A 22,902-nucleotide genomic window follows, 5' to 3' on the forward strand; every position below is an offset into this window, starting at 1 on the left:
ATGAAAAGTTCAAAGACAGTCCTAAGGCCCTGAGTTCAAGCCCCACAACTGACCAAAAACAAACCAATCAGTTAATGTTTTGATAGCAGGCCATGTTAGAATACATGTATGTCTGTAACACTGACAAGTTTGGGGACAGGAAGAATGGGGAATGAGATGGGAAGTGGACATACAAGATATAGCTATCACTAGGCACATTATATATGTATTTTAAGTGGAGAAGAGTTCGGAGAGGAGATAACCTCTGACAAAACTAAGATAGTTCATATTTTGTTAATACTTATTTTTTGTGCTGGTACTAGGGCTTGAACTCAGCCTGGTCACTGTCCCTTATTTGCTCAAGGCTGATACTCTACCACTTTAGCTACAGCTCCACTTTTGGCTTTTTGGTGGTTAATTGAAGAGTCTCATGGACTTTCCTGCCCCAGCTGGCTTCAAACGGCAGTCCTCGTATCTCAGCCTCCTGAGTAGCTAGCATTATAGGCATGAACCACTGGCACTTGGCTGTTTTTAATATACTTCTAAGCACTGGTTCTCCTTGCCTCCACAAAGCTTACCTACCAAGTACAGAAGGCAAACCTAAACAAAGACTCCATTTATTAATAATGTTTTCTTTATAGTTTAATTTTTCAATTGTTTATATAATTATACACAGAGAGATAGAATTCATTAATAAGTCAATTTACTTAAAATGAAAATCTTTAAATATCACCACTGATTTGCCCTCAGTTCACATACACTCAGAGAAAACATTAATAAACATGTATGATTATTATAGTACTTAACATGGTTGTAATCTTATGTTTCCCCAACTGCATCATAAATTCTTCAGAGGAAGTCATCTTTGTTTATTGTGTTTTTAACCATTGTATTCCCAGCATGTAGGTACCTGACACAGGATACTCAATAAAAAAAATTATTGAATCAAGATGGTGATAATAGCTGTTTTTATTCTGATAATAGCAATTTATAAGTAGGTTAAAAATTAAATTGTTGATTGTGTTTACTGAGTACTCAGCACTCTAAAAGCAACTGTTCTCTTCTGTTCTAGGTCTTTATGCATAGAACACTGTAGTTGTGTTCTTCAAGGTGCCAGTGGTTCCCTCATTTCAATGGCATTCTTAAGTATGATGCCAGCTTAGGAGGCAGACATTACCTCTGCAGCCCCTACAAGGGACACCAGGTGTGGGAAGGTGGTGAACTTACCCTAGCGTTAATTTAAAAAAAGGGAGGGGGGAGATTTGAGGGCTTTGATTTTTTGATGACTGCATTTTTCTCTCCAGGCAGATAAGCATGTTGAAGTCAGATAGTCAAACCCAGAATCTCTTAAGTTGGCTGAAGTGGTTAACATTTTCTGGCCCATCTAACATCTTGTCATCTTATCAAAATTCATTTCATTTCTATATAGAAACAAAAATTAACTGAAAAAGTTCATTTTGCAAGAGAAAAAAAGGATGCTCTTTTTTCCATTTTCTGTTGCATTTTAGTCTTCTGACAGGGAAGATGCACTTTACATAAAATTATCCACACATGTAAATAGTACATATACATACATACATAAAAGTATACATCAGTAAGGGTTATCTGGTGCTACAGAACTATAGGATGGGTTTTGGGGACTTTCTGTATATTGCATGGTAATATTTTTTTCTTAAAGCTGTATCTCTATTTAGTGCATGCCTATCGTCACTCCTCTCATCTGTATTCCATCCTTACAAAAAAAGGTCTCTACTCCCATCTATGCAGGGACAGCATTCCTTTGTCAAGGAATCCCCAGCCATTCTGCCTTTCTCCATCTCTTCTCTTGACCTTACCTCTGTTGAGCTGATTGTGACTATATCTACTGATATTGTACAATTAGGCATTAAATGATTTCAATAAAGTACTAGTCTTTATCACAAAGTCTTAGTGGTATGCAATAGGATGGAAGAAAGAGCCTGTTTAGATAGAACCATTTAAATAAAGCCTTACAGGTTTCTGTCTCAAGCATAGGAAACAAGGCAAGAAATAAAAAAAGTTTTGTAGAAAATATGGGAAATTAGTATGTTTAAGAGAAGTGAAAGCTGAGCACCGGTGGGCTCACACCTGTAATCCTAGCTACTCAGGATGTTGAGATCTGAGCATTGCAGTTGGAAGCCAGCCCGGGCAGAAAAGTCCATGAAACCTTATCTCTAATAAGCTTTTTCCAGAAAAAGCTGCAAGTAGTGCTGTGGCTCAAGTGGTAGAGCACTAGCCTTGAGTAAAAGAAACCCAGGGACAGTGCCCAGGCCTTGAGTTCAAACCCCAGGACTGCAAAAAAAAAAAAAAGTGAATGTTCAGGATAAAAATAGAAACATAAAATGGGAGAATAAAAGAAGTGAAGAAAGCAACCAGAGAAAACCTACCATATTTATGCATTATTTAATTTCATCTTCACTCATAGTCTCTTAAGGTTCTATCCAGTCTTCTTACAGAATCACACATGCTTAACTATGTAAGAATAATTATGACCACATTGTTATTAACTGTCATCCCTCTATCTTCCTTTCTTCTCAGGGACAATTCCAGAATTCTTCAGATTTCCAAAGGAAGATCTGCAGTAAACATTTCTGCTCCAGGGAGGCAGTGCTAGAAGCCACTGAGACCCTGAAAATGATGAGCATCCTTGTGGCCAGTAGGCCATCACCTCTAGGATCTGACTTAGAGAAGGTGGGTATGGCTGCTTGGGGGCAAACCTGGGTTGTGAAGAAGGCCAGACATTTTAGCTGCCAAAAAAATGAGCGAGCTAATGAATGAACTCATTGTCTGTATATATGTATATATGTACATAAGTATATATGTATCTACCAGTAGAGGATGAACAAGATGAGAATGAACAGAGTATATATTTTAGACTTCCATTCCACACTTCACTTAACATTGAATAAATAAACTTCCATTTCTCATTTGTGCTCTGGTACTTTTAAAGCTGAAAACTTTGTTTCCCCATTCTTTTTAGACTCTAGGCTCCAATATCCCTAGCAACTAGACCATCTACCTTGGTTTGAGGCTATTTTAATGCCCCATGAAAGAATCAAAGAACAGAGATGGGAATGTGGCTTAGTGGTAGAGTGCTTGCCTAGCATACATAAAGCCTGGGGTTCACTTCCTCAGTACTACATATACAGGAAAAAGCCAGAAGTGGTGCTGTGGCTCAAGTGATAGAGTGCTAGCCTTAAGCAAAAGAAGCTCAATGACAGTGCCCAGGCCCTGAGTTCAATCCCCAGGACTGGGGGGAAAAAAATCAAAGAACAACTGGTATGTCCTTAGAGGAGTAGGATACAAGGAAGATAAAGGACGGTCAAGGAAGGAGGAACAATCACAAAGAAAATGTTTGAAAAATCCTGGGAAATCAGACTTTAGGACACAGGAGCAGGTAAATACCATTCCTTACTCTCTGTTTTAATATACTAAAATTTCAGTAGACATTTCTTTTAATATTCTGTCTACTTGGAATTGTGAACTCAGCAACACAATGAAAATGAGAAACAGAACTCAAAAAACTGCCTCACCAGATGCTGGTGGCTCATGTCTATAATCCTAGCTCCTCAGAAGGCTAGATCTGAAAATTAAGGTTCAAAGACAACCCAGGCAAGAAAGTCCAAGAGACTCTTATCTCCAGAAAACTAGAAGTGACCCTGTAGCTCAGAGTGGTGTAGCTCTAGTCTTGAGCAAAAAGAGCTCAAAGACAGTGACCAGGCCCTGAGTTCAAGCCTGGTAGCCAAAAACAACAGCAAACAAAAACTGCTTCAACTTGCTCCTTAAATCTCAGATTAATTTAAATCTGATCTATTTTAGAAAAAGATTAACCCAAAAAAATGTTATACTACTTTTGTTTCTGTGTTGTAAATCTAGGCACTTTTTTTTTTCTTGTCGTGGAGCCTGAATTCTGGGCCTGGGCGCTGTCCCTGCGCTCTTCAGCTCAAGGCAAGTGCTCTACCGCTGAGCCACAGCACCACTTCCGGTGTTCTAGTGGTTTATTGGAGATAAGACTCTCACGGACTTTCCTGCCTGGGCTGGCTTTGAACCACCATCCTCAGATCTCAGCAACCTGAATAGCTAGGATTACAGGCATGAGCCACCAGCGCCCAGCTCCTAGGCACTTTTTTTTAAAGTGCTATAAATGTAGCTTATTACCCAGATAAATCTGTTTTGGATAACTATTATTATTACCCATCCTCAGGCTTGATCTCAAGGTCTGGGTGCTGTCACTGAGCCTCTTTGTGCTCAAGGCTAGCACTCTACCTATTGAGCTATAGGACTACTTCCTGGATTTTTGAGTAGTTTACTGGAGAGAAGAGTCTCATAGATTTTTCTGCCCAGGCTGGCTTTGAACCGTGATCCTCAGATCACAACCTCCTGAGTAGATAGGATTACAGGCATGAGCCACTAGCACCAGGCTTGGGTAATTTTTAGATACACTGATCAACAGTTAAAAAAAAAAAAAGAGAGCTGGGAAGGTGGTTCAGTGGTAATGTGCTTGCATGCATGAGGCTCTGGGTTCTATTCTTCAACACCACATAAGCAGAAAAAGCTGGGAGTGGCGCTGTGTCTCAAGTGGTAGAGCGCTAGCCTTGAGCTGAAGAGCTGAGGGACAGCGCCCAGGCCCAGAGTTCAGGCACCGTGACTGACAAAAATAATAATAATAATAACAATAATAATAAACCATACAATGTATATCTAAAGCCATCAGTAGATGGCTTTCAAGTAAAGGGTAAGAAGTATCTCCAGGCCTTCTGTTACTACTCATACCTAAGCATTATCCTGTGGATGAAGCAATGGAAAGCAACTGGTGCCAGTGCTGCCAACACTTTGTCACCACCACTTTCTCTCCAGCCCAAGATCTGTTTCTCATCAGCTCTCACAATCTTCCCAGGTACAATCAGGGTGTTAGTCACAAGCTTTCCTTCCTAACTGATACACAGTCATGGTCTCGAGTGGTATCTGAAGTCCATGTGTAAGTCAGAATGTTTTTCCCTTTGTATGTCTTCTATTTGATATGCTAGAGTTTGTCTATCTCCAATATCTTTTTTTGGGGTGTGCCAGTCCAGGGCTTTGAACTTTTGTTTGGCTTTCTGGAGCCACAGCCAATTCTCTACCACTTAAGCCATACAACCAGTCTGTTGTATATGTTAAGAATGAAGAAACATTTAAGATCTATTTTTATTAAAATATAACGTTAAAATTTATTTTTTAACTGTATTTTTTTTGTCTTTTTTGGTACTGGGGATCGAACCCAGGACGTTGCACTTGCTAGGCAGGCGCTTTGCCACTGAGCTACATCCCAGCCCATAACATTAAAATTTATATAACAAAACTTGGCACCCTTTTTATTACCATACTTTAGCTATGAAAGGGAATATCATTATGACATTTTCACTTATATATAGATGCATTCCAATCTATCTCCCCCACCCTATTACTCTCTCTTACCTCCTTCCCCCTTCCTAATACAATTTCAACAAGTTCCATTGTACTACTTTCATATATACTAACAATCTATTTTAACTATATACATTCCTATAAAATCCACCATCTTAAATTATACAATTCTCTGGTTTTTACTGTCTTCAAAGTTATACAAGCAGAACTACTATTTTAATCCAGAACATTTCCATCAACCTCTTCCCAGCCAGAAAAAAAAAAAAAAACATGCCAGTAGTGGACATTCTTAATTATTTTCAAGCCACTAAAATTGGCAGTGTCAATCTGCTGTTTCTGGATATACCTATTCTGAGCATCACTTTAACATATTATTTTGAAGGTTCAACTATATGGTATCATGTGTGACTACTTCATTGTATTTTATGGCTAATATTCCATTGTAGGAATATATCAGGTTTTGCTTATTAGTTGACAAACATTTGATTATTTGATTATTATACTTTAGGTCAAGTATAAACAGTGCTGTTTTTTTGTGTGTGGCCATATGTTTTTAGTTCTCTTGGATGTACACTGAGGAATAGAATTTCTGCGTCATATGATATTATATAACTTTTTTTTTGTCCATCAGTTGTTGTGCATTAACTCATGGTTTGAGCGCTCTCCCTGAGCTTTTTCACTCAAGGTTAGTGCTCTATCACTTGAGCCACAGCTCCACTTCCAACTTTCTGGTGGCTAATTGGAGATAAGAGTCTTATAGACTTTTCTGCCTGTCTTGGCTTTGAACCATGATCCTCAGTTCTCAGCCTCCTGAGTAGCTAGGATTACAGATGTGAGCCACAAGTGCCCATAGCTTTTCAAACTTTTGTATTAAATTGCAACTTCATATTTTAAAAGCACATACATTACAGTCTTTTAACTTCAAATTTTCACGAGATGAACATACCCAAGTATCCATTGCCATATCCAAAACTAAAATATGGCCAACACCACCAAGTGCCTTGTCATATTCTCTTCCAGCATCTTCCCTATTCTGATTGCTGTCTCAGGTGAACATTGTATGTAGATGTGCCAATACTGGGGCTTGGATTCAGGGCTTCATACTCTTGCTCTGCTTTTTCACTCAGGGCTGGAACTCTGCCTGATGCCGGTGGCTCATGCCAGTAATCTTAGCTACTCAGAAGACTAAGATCTGGTTTTCCCTGAAAGAAAGTTTGTGAGACTCTTACTTCCAGTTAATCACAAAAAAAGCCAGAAGTGAAGCTGTGGCTCAAGTCACAGAGCTCTAGCCTTGAGCAAAAAAACACAGGGATAGTACACAGGCCCTGAGTTCCAGCCCCAGCACCAGCTTCTAGCTTCTGGATTATTTTCATGGTTTACTCTTGTTTGTAGCATGCCTAACTAAATGTTCCATTTCTTTTTATGGCTAAATGTTCTATTGTATGGATATATTACATTTTGTTTCTCCATTTATCAGTTGATAGATTTCTGATTGTTTTTACTCTTTTAGCTATTGTAAATAGTGCTTCTATTCACATATCAGTGTTTGTATGGAAATGTGTTTTCATTTGTCTTGGAAATGGACCGAGGGGTAAAATGTGAGGTGAAGCCAGGACTGGTGGTTTACACCTGCAATCCTAGCTACTCAGGAGGCTACCTTGGTCAGGGAAGTCCGTGAGACTCTTAGCTCCAATTAACCATTAGAAATCTGGAAGTGGTGCTGTAGTTTAGTGGTAGAGCATTAGCTTTGAGCAAAAGAGCTCAAGGACAACACCCAGGCCCCCCAGTTCAAGCCCCAGGACCGCAAAAAAAAAAAAAAAAAAAAAAAAACAGGGGGCTGGGAAGATGGCTCAGTGGTAGAGTGCTTGCCTTGCATGCTTGAGGCCCTGGGTTCGATTCCTTAGCACCACATAAGCAAGAAGAAAAAAGCCGGAAGTGGCACTGTGGCTCAAGTGGTAGAGTGCTAGCCTTGAGCTGAAGAGCTGAGGGATAGCGCCCAGGCCCAGAGTTCAGGCCCCATGACCGGACCCAAAAAAAACAAAAATAAAAAATACATTTATTTTTGTCAGTTGTGGGGCTTGAACTCAGGGCCTGGGTGGGCACTGTCCCTGAACTTTTTCACTCAAGGCTAGAGCTCTACTGCTTCATACCACAGTGCCATTTCTGGTTTTCTGGTGGTTAATTAGAGATAACAGTCTCATGAACTTTCCTACCTAGGCTGACTTTGAACGGTGATTCTCAGATCTCAGCCTCCTGAGCAGCTGGGATTATAGACATGAACTACCAGCACCTGGCTCTGTTTAGCTTTCTCAGGAACTGCCTGTTTTCCAAAGCAATGCTCCACTTTACCACGCACGATGTATGAGGGATCCAGCTTTGTCATATCCTTGCCAACACTTGGTACTTTTTTTTAAAATTTCAGTGCCAGTCCTGAGGCATCAGAGCCTGGGTGCTGCTCCCTGAGTTTTAGTGCTTAAGGTTGATACTCTGCCCCTTGAGCTATAGCTCTACTTACAGCTTTTTAAAATTTGAGTTAAGAGTCTCACCAGGACTTTCCTGCCTGGGCTGGCTTTGAACCTCAATCCTCAGCTTTCAGCCTCCTGAGTGGCTAGGATTATAGGCATGAGCCACTAGTAACAGGTTTTTGCTGTCTTTTAAATGACACCTATCCTAGTATGTTTAAATAGTACCATATTTTGGTCCTGATTTGCATTTTCCTAGTGACTGATGATGTGAAACATCTTTTAAGGTGTTTGAAGAACATTTGTGTATTTTCTTTGAAAGAACGTGTATTCACACTCTGCATTTCTAATTGTATTGTCCTTTTATTATAACAAAATAAGTCAGTTAAGTTGTTACTTGACCCTTACCAGATAGACGATTTGCTAATATTTTCTTACATTCTTACATTTTAAGTGTGCTTTGAAGTACTGCTGGACTATTTTTAACATATTTAAAAATCTTAAACTAAATTATAAATACATGATAGGCCTTTAAATTATACTTTTTTTTGTATGTGCACTAGAACTTGAACTCTGGGCCTTATACTCATCTTTTTCAATCAGGGCTGGTGCTCAAATACTTGAGCCACACCTCCAGTTCTGGCTGGTTAATTGGTAATAAGAGTCTCACAGATTTGTCTGCCCAGACTGGCTTTGAACCTTAATCCTCAAATCTTAGCCTCTTGAGTAGCTAAGGGTTAACAAGCCTGAGCCACCAGTACCCAGCTAAGTAATCCCTAATATTTTTTGGTGATACTAGGGTTGAGCTGAAGACCTCAGCCTTGCTAGGCCAGGTACTCTACCACTTGAGCCCCACCTCCCACCCCAAATTATACTTTTAAATATAATAAGAAATACAATTTTATGAGCAAGCTATTTATTGTATGCAGAACATGTTTTGAGGCTTCCAAACAAGGAGTTTTGAGTTCATGAAGAAACTCATCATTTAAAAGTGACAGTTATTGGGCTGGGAAGGTGGCTCAGTGGTAGAGCGCTTGCCTTGCATGCATGAGGCCCTGGGTTCGATTCCTCAGCACCACATAAGCAGAAAAAAAAAAGCCGGAAGTGGCGCTGTGGTTCAAGTGGTAGAGCACTAGCCTTGAGCTGAAGAGCTGAGGGACAGTGCCCAGGTCCAGAGTTCACTCCCTACAACTGGACCAAAAAAAAAAAAGTGACAGTTATTAGTTATATAGCACTTTAAGTGCTAGGTGCTGTATAACTCATTTAATTCCTTACCAACTCTGTGAGATAGTTTTGTGCTGCTACTCATTGTACAGAAAAGAAAATTCACGGGCTGTGAAGGTGGCTCAGTGGTAGAGTGCTTTCCTTGCATGCATGAGGCCCTGGGTTCGATTCCTCAGCACCACATAAGCAGAAAAAGCCAGAAGTAGCACTGGCTCAGGTGGTAGAGCGCTAGCCTTGAGCTGAAGAGCTGAGGGACAGCACCCAGGCCCCAGAGTTCAGGCCCCATGACTTGAAAAAAAAAAAAAATTCAGGAAATGGAAACAAGAGATTTTTCCTTTTTGTTTTCTTTGTCTTGTTTGTTCGTTTGCCTGTCTTATGGAGGGCAAGGGGGAACACAGAAATAAAGGGACAAAGGGTGAACAAATGCAGCAGTGGTACTCATTAGACACTATGTTGAAAATGAACTGTATGACTTGTGGGTGGGGATGGGAAGAAAAACAGGGAGAGCGAGGGGAAGGGGTGACATTGTCATAAAAGAAACGTACCCTTTACCCAACTTATGTAACTGTACATCACCTTTATAGTAACAATAAAAAATATTTACAAAATAATTTTTTTAAAGTTTGCCTGCAATCTGAGTGAATAGCAAAGACAGGCTTCGCATTTCATTGCCCGCAAACACCTGACAGACTGACCGGGCTGAATTAACCAGCGTAAAGAGCTACCTTTTGGCTTGGAGGGTGAGGAGAATGTTTTCCTGGCATCTGTACTGTGGACATTTTCCTCTCTTCACCAACCCAGAAACTAGAGCGCCCACCCCCCACATCCCGTCATTTTCACTGTGCCTCTGTGCTCCCAGTCCCAAGCCCCTCATCTTTTATGTGCTTCGAAGTAACTGAGAAATTGTTTTCCAGGTGGAATGGTTCGAAATTTCTGTGCCCAATGAGTGCTCATAACCCAGTGGGTTCAAAGCGAGCAGTGGGCGGAGCCGCCGAGGGGCGGAAGGATCCCGGCGGCCAGGCCTGCGAGTGAGCAAGGGAATGAGCAAGCGGACCTAGTGGAGCCATGAGCTGGACCTGCCCGCGTTGCCAGCAACCTGTTTACTTTGGTGAGGTCCGGACTGAGGAGGGGGAAAAATGGGGGCAAGTGTGAGCTGCTTGGGTTCCCTGGGAATGGCGATGGTGTGGCCCAGACAGCTTTTTCTACCTGTAGCCATGCTTGCGTGTGATTCCCCTGCTCTCTGCCAGCGAGCCCCATGGGGCACAGGGCACCGGGGTTGGATGGAGCCGGACTCCCTGCAGGCATTATGTCTGTCTCCAGGGAGCAGCGCTGGTGGGCTCTTCCTCCTGGGGACTAAAGGGGTAAAAGGAAGCTGTCTGGTGCAATTTTGGCTGTATGGAGCTCTGTTCTACCTTGTTCCTCACAGCTGAGAAAGTGAGCTCCATGGGCAAGAACTGGCACCGCTTCTGCCTGAAATGTGAACGCTGCCACAGCGTCTTGTCCCCTGGTGGACATGCAGAGGTGAGGCCTGCCCAGGATATACAGCCTTGTCTCTTCTCCCAACTGGCCCCCAACTTCAGCTTGGAAGCCAGCCAAGGGCAGCCTCACCAGCTAAGTTCAGGGTCACCCACCCAATGGGCCTCACACCAACCAAGCTTTGTGCCATGACGCCACAGCTTGGGGGTGGGTACACACAGTCACCTCCCCTTCCACCCCTACCTGTTTTTGCTCTGTCCCTGCACTTCAGTGGCCATTCTGGCATGCCAGCCTATCACCCACCCTTTCTAGTCTTTCTAGAACGGGCCAGTGGACACATACCTGGCAGCTTAGCTTGGGGAAGGCCTGTGAGGCAGGGCCTCCTAGCTCTGAGTGACCCCCTTGCCTCTGGTTGTGCTTGTGCCCAGCACAATGGGAGGCCATATTGCCACAAGCCGTGCTATGGAGCTCTCTTTGGACCCAGAGGTAAGTACTAGCCTAGAAGGCCAGGGGCCACAGAACCCTGCCTGTGGCTGGGAACTAGGGCTTCAGACCTGACACTCCTTCCCCAACTGGGTGATTCTCTGCAGGAGTGAACATTGGTGGTGTGGGCTGCTACATCTACAACCTCCCCACTCCTCCTGCCAACAGCACTCCCCTCAGCCCTAGTGATTTCAGCCCCCCAAGGCCACGGACAGGCCTCCCCCAAGGCAAGAAAAGTAAGTAAAGCTCCTCCTCCCACCCTTCCAGATGCAGCTAAGCTGGGTCTCAGTCTTTTACCAGCCCTCTGCTCCAAAGTGCTACAACTTAGTGCTTAACAAAGTCCATGGGCCCTTTTTTGATGCTCCCTCGGATCTGCTGCTGAGTGGTTAACTGGATAGATGGCATTATTACCTTCATTTTATATGAAGGCAACTGTGGTCCAGAGAGGACAAGAGATCCTGTATATCACACAGGTGATTATACAGGTTTTTGCCTCTGAGGCAAAGCTAGCCTGGAACTTAGGTCTCTTCCGGAGTCAGGCTCACACCATGGAAGGAAAGATGTATGAGTGAGGGGTTATTAGGATCCAGGCCCTCAGAATCTTCATCTTCTCTAGTCCATGTTCTTCCTACCCCGTGGAGTAGGCAAGGATAACCTGACACCTCTGCCCTGGCCAGCTCCTCTATCAGCTAAGGTTTCCTGAAGATTGAGTTGCTAACAGGGTTGGATTGTGGTGCACCTGAGCCCCCGGGGTGGGGGTGGGGGGAGGGAGGCAGATAACAAGGAAATCATCCTTATTACATAAAGGAACGGGGCAAGAAGCAGGGCCCAAGGGGCCTTGCTCTGGGCTCTAAGAAGGCAGATTCATGGCTGTCCAGGAGATGGGAGGAGAAACAGGATGGATTTTGGAGGGGGACAGTGCCTCGTACAGATAGGCCCTGTACCTCACCATAGCCAAAGCCAGGGCCTCTTCCCCATAAAGGCCCTCCCCACATGAAGACATTCACTGGGGAGACTTCCCTGTGCCCCGGCTGTGAGAAACCCGTCTATTTTGGTAAGTGACAATGGGATGTTTGTGAAGGGAAACACCGGGTGGTGACACGGAGATCTCAGGCAGGTGGGCCACTCCGCCCTGCCGTGCCCTGCCCTGCTCTGCCCTAAGATGGAGAACTACCACCTCTCTCCACCACCAGCTGAGAAGGTGATGTCTTTGGGCAGAAATTGGCACCGACCCTGCCTGAGGTGCCAGCGTTGCCAGAAGACCCTGACTGCTGGAAGACATGCGGAAGTGAGCAGGGCAGGGAGGGGCTAGGCTGAGGGAGGAAGATTAGACATGGAAAGAACAGGAGGCTGAGATGACTTTTTCTCTTATGTTCCAGCATGATGGCATCCCCTACTGCCACATCCCCTGCTACGGCTATCTGTTTGGCCCCAAAGGTGGGTGGCCCCACCCCAGGTATACCCCAAGGTATAGCATGTCCATGATCTTGTACAGCTGTGTGCTCAACTTCCATTATAGTCAAACGCACTCTAGGTCACTCCCATCTCCCCTGCTGCCCCCTCTCCCCCCCTCCCCACACTCAGCCCAATACTCCCAATTTCTATTACCCTTGGTAATAAGGCTTTCTCCCTCAGGTGTGAACATTGGTGATGTGGGCTGCTACATTTATGAATGAAGATAAGATCCAAATGAGCTACTCACAGCAGAAGTCATCCTACCTAAGGCTTCTCACCATCCCCTTCCTGGCCCAATGGGGGCTACACAATTTGCCATTTTCTTGGGGTGAGGGAAGATAAGATCCTGGGGGCTGAGCCTAGGTTTCACGGTAGATCTCTTTCTTTTTCCTATTTGGTTAGAGGACTTACGCCACCTCAATTTAAATGGTAGCCTACTGACCTTCCCAATTCCTTTCCGGGCAAATTCTGGAGCTTCAAGCTATGTCATCAAACTTGCTTATTGAGCCTCAGTGTCTCCAGCTTCTCTAATAAAATATTGGCTTCTATGCCTTCAGCATTTTTTTGGGTGAGAGGTCTAAACAGCAGATTGTGTCCGAGGGGTCCTGAGAGTGACTCAAGATAGCAGCATAAAAAGAGGTAAGAGTAGGGTCTGGGAAGGTGGCTCAGTGGTAGAGTGCTTGCCTTGCATGCATGAGACCCTGGGTTCGATTCCTCAGTACCACATAAGCAGAAAAAGCCAGAAGTAACACTGTGGCTCAAGTGGTAGAGTGCTAGCCTTGAGCTGAAGAGCTGAGGGACAGCGCCCAGGCCCAGAGTTCAGGCCCCATGACCGACAAAAAAAAAAAAATAAATAAAAAAGCATTAAGTCATGGCACACAAAGCTCTGTTTTCCTGGTCCCCTGACCCTCTTCTGGGTAGCCCCTAACACAACTGGACAGTATACCTGCTAGCCTCATTGGTACCAGTAGTCATCATAGGACAGTCCCTTCTTTAGTACCATCTCTAGAATAAGTACCTTATTTGGTTTGAGTATGACAACGTGTTCTGTGGAAAGCTCTGCTAAGAGGCTGTTTCATCCATTGGAGAAATGAACAGAGTAAAGCCTAGAGAAGAAAAGTCATATACCCAAGATCACAAAGACGATCAGTGGCAAGGCTGGGAACAGAGCCCATTGCCGGTCCAATGGCTTCTCATCCAAGGCTCTTTCCAAATCTCATTGCTGCCTCAACCCAAGAAGTACCTTTATTTATAGAAAAGAGTCACAGAATCCCCCAGCCAAGAGAAGGGTGCCCAGAATCTCTAGCAGCCCATGGCATTCTGGGAGGTTGTCCTGCTACTTGCCAAACAGTCAAGGCTGATGAACACAGGCAGAGGACACAGCAACCTTCAGCCCTAGGCAGGCTCTGTGGTCCACCCCCAGTCACAAGAATCTGCCTCTGCTCTCTCAGTGCTGCTTCAGAGCTTCTCTGCGTGCCTCTCCTCAGTTCCATTCAGTCCACACTGCATCTCTTCCTCCTGATGGCTGGGGAAGGGGTTGGGAGCAATGTGGGGTTTAATCTTGGAGTCTGCTGCCCCTTCCTAGGCTCTTCCTAGCTCATGGAATAAAAACAGATGCTTGTGAACATCCCTGATGAGCAGGCATAGCTGAGTGTGCACACCTGAGCCTCTTCTTGATCACCCTTAGGTATTTATGTGCACACGCATATATGAACTTGTATATTTTTCTGCAAACAGCACATCCCAGGATATCACCTGAAATACACACTCATGTACATGTGCCAAGTACATTTGTGCAGTTATGTTTTCCCTTCTGCATCCTCAGGTGTGAGGGATCTGAACCGCCCCCCCACACACACACCTCATTTTCTCCACATCCTGGATGGTCTCTGGCAGTTGGGCCTTCCTGGTCTCTGGCAGCAGGAGGGCAATGCAGCCAGCCAGCAGGGCAATGCCCCCGTAAACCAGCTTGGGCAGCAACAACCACACTCCATCCAGCAATGCCGCTAGTGGGGCCAAAGAGCCCCCCAGCCTGCCCACCAGCGAGGCCAGGCCCAGCCCCGTCTGTCTGTTCAGAAGAGAGGGTGAGAGAGGCTTTGGGTTTGGGGTCACGCCTCAAAGGCTCCCTCCCTGAGCTGGCGGGTCTTGCGATCCCCTTCCAAAAGGCCTGCGCGGAGCCAGCGCCGCCAGAGGATGGGGTCCTATTCTGCCAACATGCCAGTCAGGCACAGCTAAAAGAAAAGTTCCAGGCAGGTTGAGAAAGAGGCGGGCAGCCCGCGGGGGCCCAGGCGCAGGCCGGCGGGGAGGGCCGGCCTTCCCGCTGTGAACGCGAGGGCGCGGTGGGCAGCCCGGCGCGCCTCGGGACGAGGCCACACCCCAGCGCAGCAGCCCCGCCCCCAGGCCGCCTCTACTCCGGGAGGTGTCTGACAAGCTCCGCCCAGGTCCCCTGGGCCTCGGTCGGCTCACCTGAGCACGGTGGGGTACAGCTCCGACGTGAAGAGGTAGGCGGTGGTGAAGGCCGCCTCAGAAAACATTTTTCCCACAACCGCCAGGGCGGTGGTCCAGGCCCTGGTCCCTGTGGAAGGGGTTCCAGCAGTGAGGAGGGGGCACCTCGGGGCGGGAGGGGGCGGAGTCTGGGCGGGCCTGGGGCGGGGCTAGAGACCGGATCTGGGAGGACAGGGGACGGGACTGGGGCGGGGTCTGGGCGGGCTGGAGGCGGAGTCTTGCGTGCAGGGGCGGGTATGGGGCGGAGCTTGGGGCGGGGTCTGGGCCGGCAGGGGGCGGGGCGCGGTCAGCTCACCTGAGGGCACCAGCAGTCTGACCCCGTAGGTCAAGGCCGCGCCCAGCAGCATCCCGGACAGCGTGAGGCGACGCCCTGCGCGGCGAACGCACAGGTAGACCAGGAGCTTGGAGGGCAGCTCCACTGCCCCGAAGAGCAGCTGCGTCTGGTACACGTCCAGCCCCAGCCCCGACAAGTCCAGAGTCAGGCCGTAATAGGAGACGTTCACTCCGAACCTGGGCGGGTCACCGCGCCACTCAGGGTCCTTTCCCGGGGGCTTGGTCTTGTCTAGGACGACCCCAGGTGACCCGCCCGCCCACCGCCCAGCTCACGCCCCCCACGCCGCGCCGGGCCCAGCCCACCCGCCCCTACCACACCACCACGCAGCACAGCGAGATGTGTCGGAGCCGTGGCGTTCGGAACAGGTCTAGGTAGGACGGTCTCTGGACCACACGTTCCCCTTCGGCCACTTTGTTCAGGGCCTGGTGGAGGAAGAGGCGAGATGGTGACACCAGTCTCTGTCTCTGTTACTGTGTCTGTCTGTCTTTCTCTCTCTTCTCTCTCTCTCCCTCCCTTCCTCCCTTCTTCTCTCCCTCCTTCTCTCCTTCTCTCTCCTCCCTCTCTCTCCCTCACTTTCTCTCTCTCCTCTCTCTGTCTCTCTCTCCCTCACTTTTTCTCTCTCTCCCTCTCTCTGGGTTTCTTTTCCTTCTTTCAGCCAGGTGGATGGAGGTGCTTGTGGGAGCCAAGAAAGTGTCCCCTGAGAAGCAGGACCCTCAGGAAGGTCATTCTGCAGGGCTTTTCCTGCCACGCCTGGCACCCCCAGGAGGCACTTGGCACGGTCCCTTCCCCCCTACCCACTCTCAGGCATGCACACATGCATTCATCCTCACCTCCTGGCTCAGTTCGTCCTCACCCACTGATTGACCATTGAGCCTGGCACAGCGGAGCAAGTACCCTCTGGCCTCCTCCACACGGCCCTGGGTCAGAAGCCAGCGTGCAGACTCAGGTACCCACCTAGAAGAGGCAGGACACCCTTCAGCCAGAAAGTCAGCGCCATGAGCCTCCCCTCTCCTGGCACATCCAGGTGGTCAACCTCTAGGCTCTTGCTCATGCAGTTCCCACCAATGAACTCTTAAAAGTCTTTTAATGCCCAATTAATTTAAAATTTAATGAGATTGTGTGTGTGTGTGTGTGTGTGTGTGTGTGTGTGTGTGTGTGTGTGTGTGTGTTGTGCTTACCAGTTAGGTGTCCTACTGTTTGAATCACAACCCTTTTTTGCTTTATTTTCAGATAGGGTCTTACATCTTTTGTCCCAGGTTATTCTCAAATCACAACCCCCAGCCTCTTATGGCTTCCTGTGTATCTGGGATGATAGGTGTGATCACCACACCCAGCTTATTGATAAAGGTTGGGTCTCACTAACCTTTTTTCTTTTTTCTTTTTTTTTGGTCACTCATGGGGCCTGAACTCTGGGCCTGGGCATTGTCTGTGAGCTCTTCAGCTCAAGGCTAGCACTCTACTACTTGAGCCATAGCATCTCTTCTGGCATTTTCTGCGTATGTGGTGCTGAGGAATCAAACCCAGGGCCTCAAGCATGCAAGGCAAGCACTCTTAACACTGGACCATCTTCCCAGCCTTTTTTTTTTGGTTGGTCATGGGGCTTGAACTCTGAGCCTGGGTACTGTTCCTCAGCTCTTCAGCTCAAGGCAAGTGCTCTACCACTTGAGCCACAGCGCCACTTCCTGTTTTCTGGTGGTTAACTGGAGATAAGACTCTCAAGGACTTTCCTGCTCGGACTGGCTTTGAGCCACAATCCTTACATCTCAGCCTCCAGAGTAGCTAGGATTACAGGTGTGAGCCACCAGCACCCGGCTCGGGCTGTTTTTCTTGATGTCTCATGCCTCTTGATTCCTGTTTCTCGCTCCCTTCATCTTTCAGTCTCTCTGTTGTTGAACCCATCTCTGATACTCTTCCTCCACCCCCCAGCTGTGTGCAGCCTCACCAGATGCTGAGGATGCCTGGGACACAAGGCAGGGTGGCAGCCAGCAGCAGCCATCGCCAGTCCCGGATCAGGTACCCAACCAGAGCCAGCAGCAGCACTCCTCCTGTCCAGAAGATGGTGCTCAGCACTCCGGCCACCACCCGGTGTTCCACATCCAGCCACTCCAACTCTAGGCCCAGGGCCAGGCCAGACACAGGAAGAAAGGAAGCGAGGCTCAGATGTGCCTTCTCACCAAACAATGGGTCCCCTCAGCCCTCCTGGCCTCCAGACCCTTCCTTGCCTCACCCAGTGGCAGCACAATGATGGTGAACCCTGCCAGGGCTGAACCAGTGAGGGTGCGGGTGATGACAAACATGACATAGCTGACAGAGGCTGCGGACACCAGGCTCAGCACCAGGGAGCTCGCATAGGCCACCAGCAGCAGCCGGCGCCGCCCAAACCTGCCAGCAGAGGATCACCCAGAGTCAGTACCCTGTGGAGCCACCTCCAGCTGGCAGGGGACAGTCCCCCAGCCTGTCCCCTTAGTAACCCCGTGTTACACCCCACCTGTCAGACAGATATCCGAAGAGCACAGCCCCCACCAGCACACCCACAAAGAAGAAGGTGGACGTCAGTTTGCTGAGGCCTTTCTGCTCACAGACCAGATCCCACTGCAAAGACAGATGGGCAGGAGCTCCAGCGGGGTGAGGCCCCCTCCAGCTGGCAGAGCCCCTCCTCTCCTGACCCTGGGGGTCTTCTGCAGCACCCAGCCCTGCCTGTCTCCTTCCTCCCAAAGGTTTTGACCAGAGAGCATAAGTTCTGCCCGCCTCCCCCCCACACCCAACGAGATTCTACCCCCATCCACACGGCATAGGGGCATAGATCCAGATGGATTGCACAAATCACAGATCTAGTATCGGAAAAGAAGACAGAAATAGGGAGAAAGGAGGCCTCTGTGGACCCTCCACTTCTCACTGCAGAACTGTCCTTCTCAACTCTTTGTTCTGACTCCCAGAAACCCCTTCGCCCTTCTCCACCTTCCTCACCCCTCAGGGGTGAGTTCCTACAGGCCACAAACTAAATTCAGTGCTTTATCTTCATAGACCCTAGGTCCAGATGGGTAAGCTGGGCGTCTAGGGGGTGAGGAAATGTATCGAATGGCCACACAGCAATTAGCCCACAAAATGGCAGGCCCATCCTGCTCACCTGTCTCCCCCCACACACACCCCTGCGCTCGGGTACCTCAGTTGCAATGGTGGAAGAGAATTCTGAGCGGTCATATTCCCAGCCCTGGGAGCAGGGCACTGTGGAGGGTTGGCTTTCCAGGTCCCCAGGACTCTGCATCAGTCCCCCCAGGGTGGTGTTGGGGAGAACCCAGGGGGAGGCAAATTGAAGACAGGAGCTAAATGTGCCGTCGGGCTCCCTGGGCAGGTGGGCCTCCAGCCATGCGTCCTGGTGGCTGAAGTTGGCCGGGGCTTGAGGCAGAGCACAGTGATGGGCGGGTGTGGTAGACAGGAAGACAGGCAGTAGGAAATGCAGGGGGAGCAGCACTCGAGGCAGGGCCAGTAGGAGCAGATTCCGGAGCTGGAAGGGCCCGAAGCCACCCACCTTGTCCAGCAGCTCCTCAAAGCCCATGCTGCCCACCCACTGGCTGCTCCCAGTAGTAACTAGCACCGCTCAGCCTGCTCACCACATGGACCCTTGGACTCTGGAGGTGGAAGTCAATAGATGGAAGAGTAGAGAATCTGCAGCCAGAGCCAGCCCTTAGGGGCTGGCCCAGGCCTGGGCCCTCCCCAGCCACCGCATCTCCAGGGATTCCGCCTGTCTAGCATGGAGGGGAGGGACTGCCACCCATTCAAAGGTCACTGATACCAAGGTGGCGGCCATTACACATTGGTGTCCAGAGACTAAACAAGGAAACGGGAAGGTAACTGGGTGGGAAGGAGGTGAACACTACCTAGCCCAGCAGTAAACAGAGCTACAAGGGATTCTAGGAAAAGGAGGTCCCAGGGGCATGGTACCAGCTCCCTTAGACGCCCTTTGCCCGGTGAAGCTAGAGGTCAACCGTATCTATTTGCAGCCACAGGCAGTCTGGCCTACTAGGGTTCAGGACTGAGGACTGGGTCTTCACCGGAGAAGGGCTCTTGTGGCTAAGTAACAGAGTTTCCCTGGATTCCTTGTCTGCCTGGAGCTGAACCACTGGCCTGAGTGCCACCAGGACATGCACTGGCCTGGCTGGGGAATCCTGCCCTCATCCGTCCCCCGTCACTCAGGACCCTTCCCCGTCCATGGGCCCCATCCACCTGACGTCACCCATTTCTAGATGACCCCTGCAGCAAATGCAGGACAGAAGCCAGCAAAGTCAAGTTATTCTAAGCTGAGTGTCACAGACACCACGCAGGCAACACTGGAAGATTGCCCAGTTGTGTCCCAAGATTTTCAAATGAATTTCCAAAGATGTTCTTTGGAAGCTAAAAAACAAACAAAAAACTTTGGAAACCACTAATTCAATCTAGCTCCAGTTTTCAACAGATAGTGAAACCAAAGTTGGGGACCTGCTGGGGTCACACTGTGACTCAGAGCTGACTGGAGGACCGGAAAACACACCAGCCCCAGACTTTCACCTTTGTCCCAAGATGCTCTCTGGAGATGTTCCAGTCAGTTGCACACTGGGTCTTCAGAGAAGGTGGGGCTTTGTTTTGGAGCCTGAACAGTGCTCTGTGTCTGGTGTAGCCACTGGGGCATGTAGGGTTCAGCAATAGACACCATTTTAATGTATTTGCTGATTCTAAGAATTTCCCCCAGAATTAGAGCTGTAGGCAAAAGTTATAGCCAAGATGTTCATTTGGGCACCATTTGAAATAGTGGAAAAAGTTGCAACAGTCCAATGAAAAATCAATGCGGAAATGGTTAAAAGACTATGGAAGCAGGGCACTGGTGGCTCACACCTGTAATCCTAGCTACTCAGGAGGTTGATAGTTCAAAGCTAGCCCAGGCAGGAAAGTCCATGAGACTCTGATCTCCAATAAACCACTGGAAAACCAGAAGTGGTGGCTCAAGTGGTAGAGCACTCGCCTTGAGCTGAAGAGCTGAGGGACAGCGCCCAGGCTTTAAGCTCCATGACCAAAAAAAAAAAAAAAGATTATGGGACATTTGTATCATAGATTATTACATAGCCATTAAATAGGACATAAAAGAATAAGGGAATATGAATAATATCAAAAGATGTTACATCTATATACGAAGATGGCATGAGAACTCTTACTGAAAGGTGTAAAGGGAATGGGGAGATGGGCAGACAGAGCAATGGGCAGACAGGGCACTGTTCTGATTAAAATAAAGTACATGCATATGTGAAAGACCATGGCAAGCCGGGCGCGAGTGGCTCACGCCTGTAAGACTAGCTACTCAGGAGGCTGAGATCTGATCATGGTTCAAAATCTGCCCAGGCAAGGAAAGTCCGTGAGACTCTTATCTCCAATAAACCACTAGAAAACCGGAAGTGCGCTGTGGCTCAAGCGGTAGAACGTTTGCCTTGAGCTGAAGAGCTGAGGGACAGCGCCCAAGCCCACGACCGGACCCAAAAAAAAAAAAAAGAGAGGGATTGGGGAATACTTAGAGACAGAAGTCAGCCCTGGCCAAAAACAAAAGTCTGTGACAATCCATCTCTGATTAACCAAGAAAATGATGAGCTGGAAGTGTGGTTCAAATGGTAGAGTGCTGGCTGTAAGGAAGACCAGTATGAACTCAAGCTCCAATACTGACACAAAACAAAAACAAAAACCTATCTTAATAGGATCTAGCAGAGAGCCCCATAATGAAAGACACTATTTCCACTGAACTGGGCCTGGTGGTGCCCATCTGTAACCCTAGTGCTTAGGAGGCTAAGAAAGAAGGATTGTAAATTTGAGGCCAGCCAGGATGAACTACATAGCCAGACTGTCTTAAAAAAAGTTTTTACTAAAAACATAAGTTGAATAAAGATTATAAACTGTCTTGTCAGATTTTTTTTTAATATCAAATGAGTTTAAACCAATGTTTTCTTTTTTTGTGTGTGAGGGTCTTTGGGCTTGAACTCAGGGTCTAGGCACTAAGCTTTTTTACTCAAGGCTAGCACTTTACCATATGAGCCACAGCCACTTTCAGCTTTTTTATTTTTATTTTTATTAGTAGTTAATTGGAGATAAGTCTCATGGACTTTCCTGTCTGGGCTGGCTTTGATCTGTGAGCCTCAGATCTCAGCCTCCTAAGTAGCCAGGATTACAGGCTTGAGCCACCAGTGTCCTGCTGAGTTTGAACCAATCTAGTGAAAAAGCTCCCAGTTTTCAGAACTTTGGGGGTTTCAGCTTTACAAAGCAAGGTTTCACGAATGATCTTGGACACTGTGTGTGTGTGCACAAGAAGTACACACACACAGGGTAAAGTTTGTCTGCAGGGTGGATGAGATCTGCTATCGTAATGTTCTGTGAGCCACTGCCCTTCAGGATCTTCCAAGCACTTGCTTTCGTCTGCTACCTTTGGGGCAATGTGGCGTCTCTCCCTCCTGCTGTGCATCCAGCCAGACATAGAGCTGGCCCTCAGCAGGGACAACCAGGGGCCCAAGAACACTAGCTTTGCTATTAGGGGGATAACAAGAGAGCCGCCTTCGGCCTGTGTGGTTACCTGATCAAATTTCCTCTACCGCACCAAAGCTCCTATCTCCTCTGAACTCCTAGTCCCTGCCCCTTTGCTCATAACTAGTACTCCTCACTCCATCCCTTGGGGGGGGGGGGGGGAGGAGGACACCCTGCCCTCCTTAAAGGGAAGAAGAATCCAGGCCAAAAGAAACAAAGGTCCACAGGCTTTTTAATGGTGTGATGGCTACTTCCCTTCCAAGACCCGCTCTAATCACGACAGCAGCTTCCAGAGAGTCCGATGGGGATGGACAGGTGCAGGGCGGGCGGAGGCCATGCAATGTTTGGGACAGGTGTGTGTGTGGGGGGGGAGGTGTTACATTCTGTTTGGCATGTAAACATTCTTGGTGGCTTCCTAGGGAGGGGGGGTGGCTACTCCCTGTCCCCCTCCCCTCGCCCAAAGGCTGAGCAGGCTGAGCAGGGCAGGCCCCTGCAAGGACCCGGGGGAAAGCAGGGTGCCATGTGCCTGGCCCTGGCCCTTCTCCTGTGCCCCTCTGACATGGGGCGCGGGGGGGGGGGGGGGGGTCAGCAAGGGAGGGAAGGTGTGTTCTGAGGAGCAAATCCTATGTCGGAGCCTGTGACAGAGGCTGTCTGTGATGGCAGGGGAGTGCTGGGAGGAAAGGGGGCGGTGCTAGGACAGGCGGAGGGGTCCAGTGACACTCTCAGAGAGGAGGGGCTCAGGACCTGGGGGGGGCCTGTTGCAGCTGCAGGGAGGGACACTGGAAGATGTGGGTCCCTCTGCCCTGGGGGGTAGGGGCACACAGTCCCCTAGCTGCCCCCTCCACTGCCCTCCCTCCTCCCCACTCACCTGGGGACATTCAGTGACTCAGAGGCCTGGGGTCAGGTGAGAGCCCTAGCAAGGTCCGGGATCCCAAGGGCGGAAGGGTTTTGGATCTCTGCCAACTCTGGCCCTGATGGCAGCTGGGGACAGGGTAGATGGGGAGAGGGGACAGTCCCCTCCCCAAGCCA

General features: G+C 48.3%; 3 protein-coding genes across 6 annotated transcripts in view; 2 read left to right on the plus strand and 1 right to left on the minus strand.

Annotated features, from left to right (window-relative positions):
* The window catches only part of Znf318 (zinc finger protein 318), a 57,995-nt gene extending 47,860 nt beyond the window's left edge, over positions 1 to 10,135 (plus strand). Inside the window, exons 8-9 of one of the 2 annotated variants that reach the window (XM_042671968.1) lie at positions 2,536 to 2,688; positions 10,001 to 10,135. In XM_042671968.1, the coding sequence (XP_042527902.1) occupies positions 2,536 to 2,688; positions 10,001 to 10,042 (195 nt within the window). In that variant the 3' untranslated portion in view covers positions 10,043 to 10,135. Of the gene's footprint in view, positions 1 to 2,535; positions 2,689 to 10,000 lie in introns of those variants that run through there. The other variant, XM_042671970.1, reaches the window with a different exon arrangement.
* Crip3 (cysteine rich protein 3) lies at positions 10,094 to 13,048 on the plus strand. 2 transcript variants are annotated; one of them, XM_042671980.1, is made up of 8 exons: positions 10,094 to 10,194; positions 10,513 to 10,607; positions 10,991 to 11,048; positions 11,153 to 11,281; positions 12,028 to 12,099; positions 12,239 to 12,333; positions 12,425 to 12,482; positions 12,681 to 13,048. In XM_042671980.1, the coding sequence occupies exons 1-8, from the start codon at positions 10,152 to 10,154 to the stop codon at positions 12,719 to 12,721; spliced, it is 591 nt and encodes a 196-aa protein (XP_042527914.1). In that variant the 5' UTR covers positions 10,094 to 10,151; the 3' UTR covers positions 12,722 to 13,048. The 2 variants fall into 2 exon arrangements, with proteins under 2 accessions (XP_042527914.1, XP_042527913.1); XM_042671979.1 differs by lacking the exons at positions 10,094 to 10,194; positions 10,513 to 10,607 and having other exon boundaries at positions 10,614 to 11,048.
* Positions 13,049 to 13,719: 671 nt separating this feature from the next.
* Slc22a7 (solute carrier family 22 member 7) lies at positions 13,720 to 18,961 on the minus strand. Of its 2 annotated transcripts, none has more exons than XM_042672103.1 (10): positions 18,503 to 18,961; positions 17,828 to 17,931; positions 17,567 to 17,721; positions 17,282 to 17,450; positions 16,170 to 16,293; positions 15,652 to 15,761; positions 15,301 to 15,515; positions 14,967 to 15,075; positions 14,362 to 14,568; positions 13,720 to 14,025 (listed from the first exon to the last, which is right to left on the minus strand). In XM_042672103.1, exons 1-10 carry the CDS (start codon positions 18,893 to 18,895, stop codon positions 13,959 to 13,961), a joined length of 1,653 nt encoding a protein of 550 aa, XP_042528037.1. In that variant the 5' UTR covers positions 18,896 to 18,961; the 3' UTR covers positions 13,720 to 13,958. The 2 variants fall into 2 exon arrangements, with proteins under 2 accessions (XP_042528037.1, XP_042528038.1); XM_042672104.1 differs by having other exon boundaries at positions 18,869 to 18,952.
* Positions 18,962 to 22,902: the final 3,941 nt, after the last annotated feature.

The sequence above is a fragment of the Dipodomys spectabilis genome, unplaced genomic scaffold, assembly GCF_019054845.1.
Source record: "Dipodomys spectabilis isolate Male_0828 unplaced genomic scaffold, ASM1905484v1 ptg000669l, whole genome shotgun sequence".
Lineage (NCBI taxonomy): Eukaryota > Metazoa > Chordata > Mammalia > Rodentia > Heteromyidae > Dipodomys > Dipodomys spectabilis.